The 16,856-nt window shown below is 45.7% G+C and overlaps 1 protein-coding gene across 9 annotated transcripts in view; it reads right to left on the bottom strand.

Annotated features, from left to right (window-relative positions):
• AGAP1 (ArfGAP with GTPase domain, ankyrin repeat and PH domain 1) overlaps positions 1 to 16,856 on the bottom strand; it is a 306,094-nt gene that overhangs the window by 107,788 nt on the left and 181,450 nt on the right. For all 9 annotated transcript variants that reach the window (XM_033064417.1, XM_033064424.1, XM_033064423.1 and 6 more), the window contains 2 exons: positions 15,024 to 15,128; positions 2,900 to 3,068 (listed from right to left, as the gene is read on the bottom strand). In XM_033064417.1, coding sequence (XP_032920308.1) covers positions 2,900 to 3,068; positions 15,024 to 15,128 — 274 coding nt within the window. The remainder of the gene's footprint in view (positions 1 to 2,899; positions 3,069 to 15,023; positions 15,129 to 16,856) is intronic.

Here is a 16,856-nt window from a genome sequence, read left to right as displayed (position 1 = left end):
GTGTGACAAAATTCCATGTGATAGGAATGACAGACTCCTAAACTTTCTCTTCTGCATGTGACACCTACATCAATTAAATCCAACAGAAAACCCTGCTCTTGCTGCTTGGCTGCTGTAACTTGCAGTGCCAAGGAACTGAGGTTGCCCCTCCTGAATTCCCAATATTGCCCTGCTCAGCCTCATTCCCTTTATTCTGCTCACAGCACTGTTATGGGGAGCACCTTGGCAAAGACCCTCCCCATGTGGGAGGAAATTCAGGGTGTCTGATCCATCACTGAGGTCCAAAAATGCTTTAGAGGGGGAAGAGGATGAGAAGAAGGAGGAGCTTGAGCTGCTCTGCTGCCTCACAGACCATGGTGGGATCAGAAGAGTAGTTGAATTACAAGAAATTAGACTCAGAGAAAACTATTTACTGGAATATGAACTTAAAATATTAATCACAGGCAATCAAATAGGCATTTAATCCACTGATATACTGGTAAAGTGGGCACTGAAATCCATTCTTAAAGGGGCATTTTCCAAACAGTGAGTGTCAAATGAAGGCATCAACCAAGCCAAGCAGCATTTAATTGTTTTGGGGAAGAGGTAACGTGAAACAGAGAAAATATAGTGAATTTACAGGCCTAAAAATCAAAATAGCAAGTGCTAATTCTTCCTGTTTGGTCCAAACCTCCTCCATGTGGCAGAGCCATGTACAAAAACTTCCCAGTGACAACCAGTAAGTGACAAGTTCAGCCCTGTGATCAATTTTCAAGCATCACACAGGCTAAAGACACCACTTTTCCCAGCACTAACAAGGGAGGGGAAGCTCTGCGGCAGCAGCACAGCCTGCATGTCATAATTTGCAGTGTTTTGAGCTGCATGTCAGGTAACTGCAGAAATTCCAGGTGTCCTCCTGGCACTCCAGAGCTCAGCCCCAAGTACCTACAGGTCTCCCACCCATCAGGAGCTGTGACCACTGTCCCTGAACACATCAGAGCTCAGATGAAGAAGGCAGGCACAACTTGGAACAGTATCCCTTTTTTCTTTCTTTTTAATAATTTTTAACTGATTAGCAGCTCCTTTTTATGTTTGCTTTTAAGCCAACAACAAGCAGCAGTGCCGACCAGACATCAACAAAAGCAAAGTCTCTCTGTTTCTAAGCAAGAGGGCAAAGAAGGGAGGAAAGAAGCTCCAACTATTGCCACAGTATTATTTGAAATTCACTACCTAAATTTCCCAGTATTTGGAATTTCTGGCATAATTGACTTCTCTCTGTGTGATCAAACCTCAGGCTGGCCAGGACACACACACACATACACACACACACATACACAGTGAGAGCTGCCTGCTGTAAACTGTCACAGGAAGTTTCCCTCTGCCCTGGCAATCCAAGTAGACGCCAAAACATGTAAATTCCTTGCTATAAACCTTAAATTCTTACATATCTCTAAATATGTTTCCAGAAACTTGCTTCTCTGAAGCTATGAAGTAATTTTTGACTGTGTAATTTTTGTGTTAAACGCTGAAATCTCTTTATTTAAACGTCTCATCTGAAGTTTATTGACTTATTCCAGCACTTTTCTTCCCTAAATTAGGAAGTATATTGAAAAGCACTCCCCACACCTAGTCATCTAAATTATACAGTAAACTGGAAAAAAACAACCCAACTATGAATAGTTTTGTCCTATGAACTCTGCCAGTGCCAGGTCAAAACTTGAAAAGGGGTCTGATGGAATCAAGGCTTCAGACACCTCAGGTCCCAGGCCAAGATCTCCAGCTGTGTCTGCTCAGCGGCACCACTTTAAAAATCCATCTCAACCACTACCACTCACAGTTGGAAGGAAAAAAAAAACTTCTCCCTTTTCTCCTAATAAAGGGGAATGTCTCAATAAAGCAGGGAATTACATCTTGGCTTGAAGGACTGGGGTTGGAATTACATGATATTTAAGGTCCCTTCCAACCCAAACTAGCCTGATTCTATGAGGCATGAGACAGATAATTATTATTATCCAAGAGAAGACACCTCAATATCCAGGAAGCCCAGTGAGTTTTGCACACGGATAGGAGTGTGGGGATGGTTTTGCTGGCACAGGGACGAGATGTCTACATTACCCATAAATGCAAAAGACACTTGGCACTTTATGGATGTCATCCCAAACATGCTGACAGAACTTCCACTAGACCATTATGAGTTTTGTACAAGCTGTGCATTTTACAAGATAAATTGTCTCAAATGTTTTTCCCTTAATGCAATTTTTTAAAATCCACTTAGCTGCATGGACAAGTACTTCAGCAAACAATAAACATCTTTGTTTAGAGCTCAGAAGGAGCTATAAACCACTTCCATCAATAAATTTAAACAGCTTTCCACAGAAAAATCTTGCTGTTAGAAGAATGCGTAATACTGAACTTTCCAAAAGCAGAAAGAAGGGCTGTGGATCTCACCAGGAAGCCATAAAAAGCCCTTTTGGATCACACAGCATTTGCTTTTCCTAAATATTAAATAAGATTGTAAATTCTTCCCATATATTAATTACTGTGAAATTATGTAGGGCTTTGGCATGTACAATGTAGCAAATACACAAAGGCAGACACTGAAGGCTACTCAGAAACTCAGAATCTCTTGTGGGCGACAGACCAGCAGTCAGGGCTTAAAACCTCCCACATCAGTCGGTTTGTAAATCCCAGAATGGTTTGGCTGGAAGGGATCCTAAAGCTCATCTAATTCCACCCCTACCATGGACAGGGAGACCTTCCATGATACCAGGTTGCTCTGAGCACCACCAGCCTGGCCTGGAACACTTCCAAATATTGAGAGATATCCATCCCTATCCCAGCTGTTGATGAGAATTCCCTAACAGACACTGGAAATGCAGCTTTTCTCCCATTTTTTCCCCCTAGCAAGGCCTTCTCTTACCTGAATTTGGCGAGATGTGTAAACTGCTCATGTCTTTGGAGAGGCCGTTGGTTTTGGGGCTGGAGATGGGGGCACAGGCTGATGTGGCTCGGGGTGGCCTCTTCCCAGGGACCTTCACCGTGGTTCTCAGCAAGTCAATCTCTTTGCCATGAACGTTCTGCATGTAATCCTGGAAAGAGAGGAAAAAACCCCAAAACCCAACATCAGACAGGGAGTTCTGTAAGCAACAGAATTAATAAACCTGGTTTCACGAGGACCCACCATATGGTTTCCCTCCTTCCTTCCATGCTCCTGATAATCCATTCCACACTTCTCAAGACAATTAATGCCAAAAGTCTGGAGCTTTCTCATGGATGCTCTAACTACCAGCTGGCTAAGAGGTGATTCACAACACAGCCATGTTTGGGAATTCACCAGCTAAAGGTCCCAAACAGAAGGAGAAGACAAGGCTGAGTGTCACTCCTGAGCACATGTACTTGTGCCTCCTCTCTGCCAGTGCTTTATGCCCTCATCTCTTTCTCCCTCAAATCTGGCTGGAATGGGTCAGCAGGCTCTGTATTAAAGTTTTGTAACTGAAGTTACAAAAGGGCACCTGCAGGGAATGTTTCAGCAATTCCAACTTTGTTTCCTCAGAATATGACCCTTCCTGCACCTACACAAAACGTCACCAAAGGGGAAAAAAATCATGCAAATTGCATCCCATTAGAGAAAACACTGGGAGCCAGAAGTGGAAAAGGCCTTTGCTAATTCTTGCTTGGAAAGCCCACAAAGGGGCAATAAACAGAAAAGCAAAGGACATGGGTGTTTTTATCAGAGGGCAAATCGATCCTGGGATACCCCAGCACAGATATTTCCAGGAGAGATGGTGAATGTTAAAGCCAACACACAAGACACCAAAGCTCTTGGTACACAGGCCTGTGGTCACTCACATTCCAGAAAATTGTAACTGAAACTGGAACAACTATGAGGACAAGAAAAGCAACAAAAAAGATACTCTCCTAAAGAGGACATGCAAGAGGGAAAGCACAGGAGAGTAAAATCAGAGGTGAAAAGGGGCAAGAGCATTGCAATAAAAGATATCTGGGCTGTCCAGAGAAGCAGTGGCTGCCCCTGAATCCCTGGAAGTGTCCAAGGCCAGGCTGGACAGGGCTTGAACTAACCTGGAGCTTTAAGGTCCCTTCCAACCCAAACCACTCCAAGACTCTGGAATTAAGGACCCCAAGAGAAAAACAGTGATTTGATGTGGCTGGGAGAAGACTTGGGCTCCCCACTTCACAAAAAATTTCCTGAATTTACCCAAAATCTGTAGCACTGCTGCCACAATCCAGGCAGCTGATTACTCCCTCATCAAGATTCGTTGACTTTTGGCAGTTTTTTACTTTTACATAAATTATTCTGCTCAAAACTCATCAAAAATCTGGACCAGCAATAATTTTTTCATAGTTAACAGAAATCAGTGATAAAACCCTCAAACTAAGCCATCACAGCAGCTTATTTTTCCCAAGCTGTCTGAGAATTATTAACAGGAAAAGGTGGGGTCTGAACAATTAGTGTGGAGAGGACACAGAGCTCTGCTGCCAAGAGAAAAACAAAGGCAATCCAGTCAGGAAAATTCCTTTAACTAGGTCTTGGAGAACAAACATCTTTCATCCATAAATTATGAACTTGGCAGAACTTTCTTGTTCAGGTATCACTTCTCCACAAATTAAAATACAATAAGCAGAAGATAATTGAGCATTTATTGTTTGTGGGCTCTAAAGTGAGGTTTAATCAGAGAGTGACTAAACCTCAGCACATGCTCTTTTCTAGCAGTTCTATTTAAGGTACAACCAACTTAAACTGGAGAAGGGGGTTTTGGATCCAATTCAGGTGAAAGGTGGGAGTGATTTCACAACTTGAGATGTGGCAGGTGTTATTAAAGGTCTTTTAACTGGGTGTAAACCAGGCTGAGGTGAGCCACAAAACCACTTGAGGAAGCCAGGGAGTGCTGGCAAACACAAACCCAACGTGTCGCAGCCGCGTTAGAGCGAAGCGCCCGAACGACAACAGATGCAGGGAAGGTATTAATGTCAGCTTAAATATTTATGGGGATATATCAAATGTAAATAATAAAGGCCCTTTCATCGTGTGCAGGATGCAGGGTGATAATCTGCGGGTCTCCCTGAGGAGGGGAGGGCAAGGACCGCGTTCCCAGCCCCGTCAGATCCCTGCTCGGGGAAGGAAAGTTCAAACCACAAAACGACGCCGGGGCTTCAGAAGCGCAATGGAGGGTTTGATCAGATTAGAACAGATGAGGGTCTTGCTGTCATCTGGAATATGCTGTGTTAAAGAGAAGACAGCAAGCTGGATTTTGATATGCAAATGGTACAGGGATAACTCCCCAAGATGTTAGTTGTAGAAAATGCTGATCCGAGAAAAAAGGGGAAAAAACCCTTTAACAAGGCATGAGGGTAATTCAAAGCCAAGTACTTTTAAACAGCACTTAACAAGTCCCTAGAGCCCACTCAACAGTGGGCCACCCCAGACGTGCCATCTTCTGCCCCTCAACAGCTTGAAAAAGTAGTAATTGCGAATCCATTTGCATTTTTCTTCTCAACTTGCCCGCGTTCATCATTCAGCAAGGCAGGGGGAAAAAAATAATAAAATAAAATTAAAGCCAGCAGCAAAGCAGAGGGACCCCTCCCCAAACACGCGGTGCAGGGGAGACGCGGGCGCCCCGATCCCCCACACCCCACGCTCGCACCTCTGCTGTCGCTTGTTTTTTACATTTCGCTCCTAATTATGTTGCATCTATTGCCATACACTTAATTAGCTGCATTAATGTGATTTCTTTTCACATAGTCAAGCAATTAAGAGCTATGATTGAGTTTCATTCAATTAGCCTCAACAAACATGCTAATTGATGTCCCAGATGCAAATGAGGTGCAGTGAGAGAAACCTGCTAGCAATTGAGAGTTGTGGCGGGGGGACCGGGGCTCGCAGCTCACTGGCAGCAGCACGGCTTAACACGGCTCCCCCTCCTCCCAGGGCAGGGGGGACACCAGCCATCAGTGCCTCTGCTGTCCCAAAGAGATCCCTACAGGAATCCAATCGGTGCCATCTCCAGTTCCGGCAGCTGGCAGGAGCCAGAACACGGCAGAACATTGTGCTGATGCCGGGATCCAAGGGCTACCCAAGGTCTCCATCCCGGCTCCGAGCTGCTGAGACACCAGGCAGGTGATGGCCTGCAGTCAGCACAACTGGCAGCTCCATCTTAGTCAGAGCAGGGCGACGCTGCCTCCGCATCCATCAATCCACAATCCCCAAAACGCGCTCCCCGCGTCGATTCTCATCCCTTTTCGTCCCCGGGTTACCGCTCCGCTACGGCGCCACCGAGGTGTTAATTTGACTACTCAAGGCCATTGACCATTATCTACAGGACTAAATAAACTGTTAAAATATCAGGGGAAAAATCAAAAAAGCTGCATTGACTGAAGATGACACCAAATACTACTTGACAGCCCCACAAAATGAATTGCCTTGAGTAAGAAAGGAACGATGCGCCGTGACACAGAATAATGTAAAGTAAAATTATTTTAGTTCTGCTCTTAATACAGCAGCTCTCTGTTTACAACAGCAGAAATTACAGTAATTTCACGAATACAAGCCGCAGCAATTTGACAAAAATTTTGGTGGAAACCCGGAAATGCGGCTAATAGTCGAGGGCGGCTAATCTGTGAATAATTTTCTGACATTTACAACCCCAGACATGCCAGCCAGGGTGCCGAGCCAAGCACCTGCCAGTAAAAGCCGGCATTTCGTGATTGTTACAGTGTTACTGTGTTGCCCTGGTTCCCTGCAGGCAGCACGGGGGGGCGGGGAGAGAGGTGGGAGAGCTCTCTTTCCTCCTCTGCCGCAGCCCAGGGGAGGACGGGTGGGGGGGGCGCGCTGCCATTGCCGCGGCCCGGGGAGGAGGCGGGGTGCTTTATCCGCGCCCGCCGCCGGCGCCACGGGCGCGGGAAAGCTCCGTCCCCGCCCGCCGCCGCTGCCGTAGGAGCGGGGGAAGCTCCGTCCCTGCCTGCCACCGCAGGGCAGCGCCGACCCGGGGTGACCGAGCCCAGTGGCAGCGGCGGCCGGCCCCGAGCGGCAGCACCGGGCTGGGCCACCCGGCCCCGTCAGCAGCCCCTAGCGGGCCGAGCCTGCACAGCCTTAGCTCAGCCAGTAAACCCCGCCCTCCCGCGGTTCTGTTACTAATTGCACGCGGGTCCTCGCTGCAAACGGCAGAGCGGCTTATATTCGGGTGCGGCTTATTTATGGACAAAAACCGAAATATTTGCCAACACCCAGAGATGCGGCTTATACTCAGTGCGGCTTGTATTCGTGAATTTACTGTAATTCAACCAATTAACTGAGCAGAAGCCTGTCAGACATGCAAATTGAGCAAATGTGTATGATGGTGTTTTCTAAAGAGGCCTACCAAAAAGTGGCACCGCCATTTTGGGGGTCCTCTCTGGATTTAGAATGCCAGCAGTTGTTGAATTTACAGCTGTGCATCACAATGATTTTTTCACAGCTGGAGAAGACACTCCACCAAGGGCCACAAGCTGAACTCAGGCTATGTGGTGGCTCCAGCTTGATGCCTACATCCAAGCTAGCCCTGAGCACTTCCAGGGATCTAGGGGCAGCCACAGCTTCTCTGGGCACCCTGTGCCAGGGCCTGCCCACCCTCACAGGGAATAATTTCTTCCTGATATCCAATATGAATCCACTCTCCTTCAGTTTGAAGCCATTCCCCCTTGTCCTATGCATGGTCATGCTCTAGCACCATCCTTAAGTTAAAAACATTATCAAAAATGATTATAAAAAACATGGATATAAAAATGTTACAGAGTTTGAGGGTTTTCAAGTAATACAGGAGTGGTGGATAGGGAGAAAGCCCTTCACTGGGATTGTAGCTTTACACTGGGCAAAGGGGTTTCCAAGCTCACATTGTGATAAGCCATGTGTCACAACACTAAAATGTGAAGTAGTATCTGCTCCCTCCTAGAGGTCTCCCCATGTTTCTTCCATCTGTCCCACTGCCACCCTTTTCAATGCACCACATATGAAATGAGAGACTCTCTGAGAGCAGTGACTTTCCAAGGCAATAATGGTACACAAGTATAATATCACACTTTCTTCTCCCTTTTCAGCTATTTCAATCTCTCAAAAGCCTGTTTTTCCATCACTAGGAACAAGTCCAGGCTAAGAATTGTCCCCAGATCTGTGCCTGGTTTCCACTGAGACGTGATGAGCTTCTAATGTGTCCCTGGAAGTGTCCAAGGCCAGCTTGGACGGTTGTTGTGAACAACTCGGGATAGTGGAAGACGTTCCTGCCCATGGCAGGGAGATGGAATGAGATGAGCTTCAAGGTCCCTTCCAACCCAAACCATTCTGTGATTCTGTAAAAAACACCTTCATTTTGTGGCAGCTTTCCCCCACTGTTCAATCGGACGTAACACTCTCTAAGGCTCCACTTACTGAGGTTGAAATAGTGTTTCCTGATCTGAGGCGTAATAAAAATTATTATGAAAAAAGAAGTTTATGGTTGCACCTCTGGATGACATTTTAAAGACTGTGTGCAGCGTATTTTTTGAAAGACAATTCCAATTTTGTGAGCTGACCTATTGGACCCAGGAAACCTATTGTTCACCCTCAGCAACAACCAAATCCTCTTCCCCCCAAACCAAGAGCAGCCTGGGAAATTGGATGGAGCCCTGACTTTTGTGCCTCTCTGTGGCAGTCAGACATTTTTATTGCAAAACGCCGTCTGGAAAAGATGCAAAACAAAATTGCTAAACTGCAAAAAGAAGAAAAGGAGGGGGGGGAGAAGAAGAAAAAAAACAAAAGGCCCCCTTCCCTTTGCTTATTGAGTTCAAAGGCATAACATGCAGCACCCTGCAGCAAATGGGAAGCTACACTAATTTTAAAGCCATAAAACGCTATAAAGTGCCCTGCGGGGCAGGACTACACTGGAGCTAGTTGCACCTAAATAAGCCATGGTTCATTTACTTCGCAGCTTAGCCTAATGTAATCATCAGCAGATTCCTAGCCTAGAGTTGTAACAGGCATGGAGCCGCTGCCGCCGAGGCGACACTCCCAGCCATGGAGGGGCCGCCGCCACATCGCTGTTGATTAGAAAATTTTTCAGTTTTGACAAGCCCTTAATGAACATAAATCGCTCCTTGATTGGTTTCTGTGTGGGGCCACAGGCACACCTAAGAAGAAACAACAACAACAAAAAGTCTCCCCAACTCCTCGTCCTCGCCGCTTTTCCCAGGAAGGGCCTGAGCGGCGGACGGACCGTTGGGATACGAGCCACGGCGGAATATATTCATCAAATGGTCCTGGGGAATTAGCTGTCCCCCTTCTTGCATATAAACACGGCCATTATATCATTCAGCTTCAGAATACAGAGTTAATCTCAAGGAAACCGTGAAATGTTATTTTCTGAGGAGAACAGAGGAATGGGAATGCATTCTGGAAAACACTGATCACCCTAAAGTGCTCTGTCCTGACAAAAGGAAGGTCATCATGAATCTGTTTGCTTCACGTTGGGAATCAAGAACATTAAATTTCAGTAATAAAAAGCACTGGTTATATCTATACCATAGATATCAGTTTCATCAGTTTTGCAGGAGAGGAAGCCAGGGCAAGACCTGGAACACAACAGCAACAAAATCTGGTCTTTTTGTAAATGGATCCCTTATCTGCATAAAATTTTAAGAAAACTCTTCCCCTTGCACTTAACTTCTCATTCAGCCTTTGTAACGAGAGCTGCTGTAAAAGACAAACCAGAGTTTTACCATCCTGAGTAATTTATGAAGCATTTATACCCACAGCAGTTAGCTTGGCTGGACAGGAAGCTCTAATTTTATAAACCCCCCTGATTAATTAATAGCTTGGCTTTTGCCTTTTAAATTGCCACTCATTCTGATCCTTAGAATTTTCCTTGATTTTCTGAAGAAGGAGCAGACACTGAAATGTGTGTTTGCTCCAGCCCTCTGCCAAACCACAATTGTGTTTGCCCCACTACTGAGTGTCGACCCTCTCAAGGGCACAGAGGCCTGGTCAGATCCTTGTGGGTCCCTTCCCACTCTGTGGTTCTATGATCTTCAGTTTTATATTTTTCTCCCAAATTTATCTTCAGTCCATTACATCTTTTGGATTAAGACAATAAAGAAGTTTTCCAGGAAGCTCAAAAGTGACTGAATGATCTGTACAGCTACAGCACTTTATAAAAATCAGAAATTACTATATCCTCATATTTAACTGTTCTATCATTCATTTTCTTCGATCCCAACCAATGTTTAAGGCATGCAAGTGGATGCAACAGTAACTGCAATAAAAGCTTACACAAATTTCAGATTTATCTTCATCAATACTCAAACTGCAGGATTTGTTTTGATCACTGCTCTTTCAGGAGGGAGAGCTACATCACTCATGAAAAGTAACACAGAATCCCAGAATATGTTCAGTTGGCATGGACCTTGAAGTCTGCCCTGTTCCATCCCCTGCCACGGACAGGGACCTTCCATTATCCCAGGTTGCTCCAAACCCTCTCCAGCCTGACCTTGAGCACTTTCAGGGTCCTTTTGTCAGTCCAAGTCTCTATTGACCAAAGGCTGATTTGAGGATTAGCTGTTGATAGGAAATGCCAGTTAAAAGGTCCTTTAGAGCCAGCCAATATCCAGTTTTACATTCCTTCAGAGCAAAAATGGGGGGCGAGGGGAATGGGCATACACAATGGTATGTTAGAAATATATGAGCATGAATATTTCTGTTAAAGCAACATAAACAACATACTTCCGAGCTATTGAACTGCCTGAGGTAACAGAACCCTGGAAATAATCTGAGCTGCAATGATGGCTGTGGGGGATATTCCTAACAGGAAGGGGAGCACGGTTCCCTTGGCTGGAGCAGCACCAGGCTCTGGGTGCTCACTGACCACACAGGATACCACACTGCTCTCAAGGATGAGGGGAAATGGGATCCTGCATATGCAAGCAGCCTTTCTGTCTCCAAATAGTTCAGGAAAATCACAAGAGCTGGTAACAAAAACCTCCACTGCAGTTCTGAGAGAAACACTGGGACCTGAGAAAAGTGCATGGAGTTACAACACTTCCAGATCCCAACACAGAGGACATCCTCAAAAGCCTCCTGCTTCTCACCATCTGCTTCTTCTGGAGGAAATGGCTAAGCAGCGAAAGCTCAAATGACACCTCAAGCCTTAAGGAATTTTACAGTGTTTGTAAGGTCTTCCCAGAGCATGCATCCATGTAATGTATTGCTGAAGCTCTTGTGCCAAGGTTAGCTTAGTGTTGGATCTGACTCCTTACCAGGTTGAAATGTTGCCTTTTTTAAAAAAAACCATCCAATTTATTTGAGGATTAGAACAACACTGCTAAGGCTCACATGGGCTGTTCACCCAGCCAGTGCTGTATCTAAGGGAGAGTTTGGAACCATGGCTACTGTCAGATGAATTGAGCAAACCAGGTGAATCCACACCTCCCTTATGGAGAAAAAGCCAGATATCCCCTAGATCACGTTTACAATCCCCAGGCCATCACACCCGACCAGTGAAGATGGAAGTTAAAGGTTGCAGCAAGCAAACACCAACCTTGCTGCATAGATACATGGGGTTTGTGTACCAGATGTGTTCTAGATGGGCATCGTGCCTCCCTTCTCATGTATTTAAGAAGCTCTTCTTCCCCCATAAGGTGTCCCAGCACTGTGCTTTTATTTGAAATCAAATCTAGACCAAACTAAACATAAAAAGGGAAAACTGCCCTTACCAAAGAAGAGCTGTTTTCAGCCTTTCTCCCCCCACTTTTCTTCTTTTCATAAATGATGGTGAAGATACAAGAGCAGAGAACGGACATCCACAGCTCAAGCTTTGTCATGCGCTGACCTGTGGCACGCTGGCAGCCCTGTGGCAGGCAGCCAGTGATGAGCCATCATCAGCTATTCATCAGGAAAAGGCTCAGATAAAGCCATGCTGCCCAGCAGGTATCCTGGTGAATGCATTCCGGGAGCCCCCGTGCGGGGCATCCCGCCATTAAAAAGCCAGGAGACGCCTCGACAAATTCCCCCAGGGCCCTTGGTGGAGGCAGACGTGGAATCTGCCGGCCAGAATTTTAGTGATCCACTCCACAGCTCTGCTCCAGAAGCCCAAGATGAATAGGGAGCTCTGGTGAACTTTGAAGCCTGCAGGTCAAAGTTCTCTCTCATTATCCCCAACCATTTTCTATCAGCGGAGCTCCTCGGTGTCCCAAGGGACGGGAAGGTTTGAGGCTCTTGAAAAAACCTGACATGACCAAGTCAGGAAACAGTAGGGTGCTTATGTACATATATTTTTCTTCCCCCGTTTTCCTCTCCCCCCACTTTCTTGAAAAGAAAGGAGAGGGATTTCTCTATTGTGTCAAACATCAGCCTGGTGGCATCAGGAGTCACTCGTGTAGCTGGCACAATGCCGTGCTCATTTCAGCATGCTGCCCTGCCAAACAGGGCTGACCCTCCCAGGGACACCTCCTCTGCAAGAAAGGGCCTCATTTGATTTTTCCCTCCCCACCCCAAAACCTTTCATTCTTTAGGCAATGCTTTCAAAGAGGATGTCAGGGCTGGATTCTGCAATACCTGTTTTCTACATTAAAACCACTGTTTCGTGCCTGAGCTGCCACCGAATTTATGTGGCAGAGACAACTGATCCACTTGTGGCCAAACCTCGAGCAAGATTTAACACAGTGCTCACTAAACACTAAACACTGTAATTGGTCCTTCCAACACAAGATGTTAGCTCTGACTCAAACCACAGGCTGGACAGACCAAATGATCTCCTGAATTTCCTATTTCTGCCACCACTAGAGGCCAGCCCACCTTTCACTGCAATTAAAAATTCACTCCAGAATTAAAACGACAACATTTTGATTAACAAAAACGATCTGCACATTTGAAACAACCCAAATCTGATTAGAGCCAGGCTTTACACAGAAGTTTAGGAAATTGACTTATATGGCTAACAAAAGCTCTTTTCTTCACTGCTTTTTAATGGGAAACTTGGTAGAAATAAAGCCCTGATTTCTCAAAACAATGTAAGAAATTATTCCAGACAGCAATGTAAGCATAGCATTAAAAATTCATCACTTCGTTGTGAAAAAAAGGAACAAAAATTACTGACAAACAAAAAAAACCAAAACCAAACCAGAAACACAGTATTAGAGCTCTGTTTGGGGGAACACCCTCTCCCCTGGCAATCCCCAAGAAGAAATTTTGACATTCCTACCAACAAAGTTTAGTACAAAGTGTACTGGGGTGTGACTGAAAATATCCGTGGTTCCCTCACAACCCCTCCGACCCATGCAAGGAGCAAACGGTGACACCCAGCCCAGCACCTTCTTCTTGGGGTGGGGGACAGAGGGAAACAATTACAGGCTGGTAATTACTTCTTCTTTAAATGGATTCTCTCTAATCTCCCATGGATTTACCTCTAATCTCAAAGTAATTACGTGTAACCTCTATGGATTCTTACTCTGGGGGTGACGCCGCAGCTGCGGGGGAGCCTGCAGAGAAGTTCCTCCATTGTCTGCCAGAGCAATGAAAAACTCACACGTGCACAGCCCTGCCAGAACAATAGAACTTTTTCCAGCAGCCAGGAAGGGGCCAGGGCACACACAACAGCCTCCTCCTTGCTTGATGACCAGCACAATCCAAGGCAAGCTCAGGTGGCAGCTCCATGGGGGCATGCAGCACCCGTGCTCCCCTTCTGGGAGCAATGCCAATACACAATTTGACTATTTCAGGGCTACTTCACAGCAGAATTAAGTCAAATTTAGAGGCACTGAAAGTGACCAAATTGGGCAGAAAGACATGAACTACATCACACAAAGGAGCAGTGAAAACCCTGCCCCAGAACACAGGGGCTGAGGGACAAGGTTTCTGATAGGAAGCAGCAATGCCTTCAAGCTACTTGTCATCTAATTTACCACATAATTTTTAAGAGACATGGACATCACATCAGAAACCAGAGCAAAGCATCATTATGGCAGGACCAGAGACTATAAAATCTTATGTCAAGGCAGAGAAAAAGTGCTAATATTCCACAGACAGGGAACAGCAAGTGGGGACAAGCACAGCATCAGTGTGGCCAGACATGGATGTTGCACTTGGGGATGTGGTTTTGTGATGGGTACAGCTGGGCTTGATGATCTTAGAGTGCTTTCCAGCCTTAATGATTCTAGGGTTCCATGCTCCTCAGACACCACCCACCTAAAGCAGAAGTTTCCTGCCAGTTCCAGGTGCAGGTCTATAAACCTCAGAATTTATACAAAATGCATCAAAACCTTGATTTTAACTCCTTAATGTAAAAGTGCCCGGGAGCTCAAGATGCCACCAAAAGGTCTAGAAAAAATTTGCCCTAAAAACATTACAAGTGGCAGCCCTCTGATCTGTATACAAGAGATGATGATAAAATATAATATCAGATATTGTACAAAACCACACACACATATATACATATATATAAATATATATAATTTAACCTTGGTGTGGGTCCTACCATGATTTCTGGGGTGGGCTAGTCCTGAGTAGGATTTCTGTGCTCCTTCCATCTGCAGATCCATACTAGGACTTGTGCCACACTCTGAGGGACAGACAGCATCCATGGGACAGGGATAGATGCCTCAACATGGAAAAGTTGTATGGAACATATTTTAATGGCTATGCCATTTCCAAAAAGCTGCTCAGAACTACTCCTGGATAAACCACAAGCCCTTCACACTGGCAAAGACCTCTCCTCACTCTTTACTACCTCTAGGACGCTTTTTCTTGTAAAACACTTGTTTTTTAACCCTGGGATTAACAAGGCCATAAAAGAAGTAGAAGAAAATAAAGGCTTAAACAGTTCCAGCAGCCTTGTGGGATGCAAGGAAGCCCCAGTCCCAGTGCATTCAGAGGAACTGGAGTGCACTCAGACTTGCAGCAGGCAATGATTTTTTGAGAGGGAGGGGAACAAAGAGGGAGGAAGAAGCTGCCTCACTGCAGTGGTGTCACAAAGCCATGGCTGACACGGCTTTGCAGGGCTGAGCATTCTGAGAGCAGCAGTACTCACATGCAGGCTGGGATGGTAGGTCAGCACTCCGTTATCACACAGTGTCACGTATTTCTTCTTCCACTCCTTGTTCAGGGACTTGCCACTCCGCTTCAGCAGCATCCCCTGGTGGGGGGAGAGAGACACAGAAAAGGTGAAACACCCTCCAGACAACACACACCTGCCTAAGACACAGACAGAGAGAGGTGCAATTGCATTTTCAGATGGGCTTTCTCCTGCAAGTTACACTCTTAATTCTGCCTCTCCCACAATGCACATTCACCCCATTGGTTTTGTCCAATGGGTAGAAAACCCCCTTTTCAGTGAATTCCATGCCATAGGAAAGCACATTTTACTGTGACCCCCCACATGGATTCCTAGCTGATGAAGACAGCATGCTCTGCATTTCCTTACCCTGTAAAATAAATTTACAGCCCCAGGTTGAGGGAGGATCCTGCAGCATGCTCCTGGGGATTCCTTGCCCACAGAAGAACACACATTTGTGTTCTCATTCCCCCTGCACAAAGGTGACACCATAATGGAAACCCCTATTGGCTACTCATTCCAGAAAACCAAAGAAACAAGAGAAACCCCAATCCCAGGCAAGAACAGCAAAACAAAACAGAGCAAACACAAAGTGTTTCAAGCAAATCCTGGATAATGTATTGACAGAGGTGTGACTGGAGAGGAAAGGAGCTGGGCAAAGTGAATCACCTTTCCACCATATTCAATCAGGGATGAATGCCAACAATCACAGAATCCCAGAATGGTTTGGGTTGGAAGGGACATTAAAATGCATACTGTTCCAACTCCCAGCCATGGGCAGGGACACCTTCCACTGGACCAGGGTGCTCCAAGCCCTGTCCAACGTCGCCACGGACACTTCCAAGAATGGGGCAGCCATAACTACTCATCAACAGCAAAGATTAAAAGTCATCATTGTTTTCCAACAGACAGACAGGAACTGCTACTGTTCCCATGTGTAAAACAGACATTCACTCTGAAAAATAAAATACCACATCCTGTAGAACACTCAAGGTAGTAAATGAAGAATGCACTTCCTTAGGGAATTTTAATTTCCAAACCCAAGCCATAAGGCAGTTCCTAATGGATCCACACAGTATGATGGTTGTGCAAAGCCTTACTGGAATGCCCAGGGGAGATCCTATGGTCAGTACCTCCCACAGGGACACACTGGTGTCACAGATCAAGGAATCCACCCAACACAAACTTCAGTTCCTTAATCCCTATAAAACAAGTTTTCCCCTTCTCACTGGACAAGGCAATTAAAATAAAGGGAAAACAGAACATAGAAAGATGCCCTACCAAACAGAGTGCTTCCAACTCCCATGGAGCTGTTTTTGTTAAAGGTGATTTACACCCTGAAAACCTGTTCCACTGTTTGTTATCCCATTAAATCTGCAGCTTTATGAAGTGATCCCTCTGCAGACCCTATCCAAAGCCAGGAGGGGACATGGGTCAGTTCTACTCAAGCAGAAGTCCTGCTCCTGGCCACACAGCTGGAACAGAACTTCAGAGAAGAACCCTTCCCAAATTCAATGCACTCCACAGATGGGACTGTGAAGAAAAGCTCATGCTGGACACCTGAATAGCACAGTGATCCAAACTCCAGACTTTCTGCCTGTCTAGGGGTCACATGTCTGTATTTTTTTGTGCTGCTCCTTGCTAGAACTCAAACTTTTTCAAGGAGAACGGGGTTTCTGAAACGCCTCCTCACAAAAGCTCCTGCTCATCCCAATTACTGCCTGCCAGTGCTTGGAGACGTTGTTTTCTTCTATCAAAAAATGAAAGCTTATTTCTGCCTTTGACTCTCCTGTTTGTCTATAGGAGGTG

The sequence above is a fragment of the Catharus ustulatus genome, chromosome 7 (genome assembly GCF_009819885.2).
Source record: "Catharus ustulatus isolate bCatUst1 chromosome 7, bCatUst1.pri.v2, whole genome shotgun sequence".
NCBI classification, from domain to species: domain Eukaryota; kingdom Metazoa; phylum Chordata; class Aves; order Passeriformes; family Turdidae; genus Catharus; species Catharus ustulatus.
The sequence above is the reverse complement of the archived record's forward strand: the minus strand, read 5'-3'. Positions and strand labels throughout refer to the sequence as shown.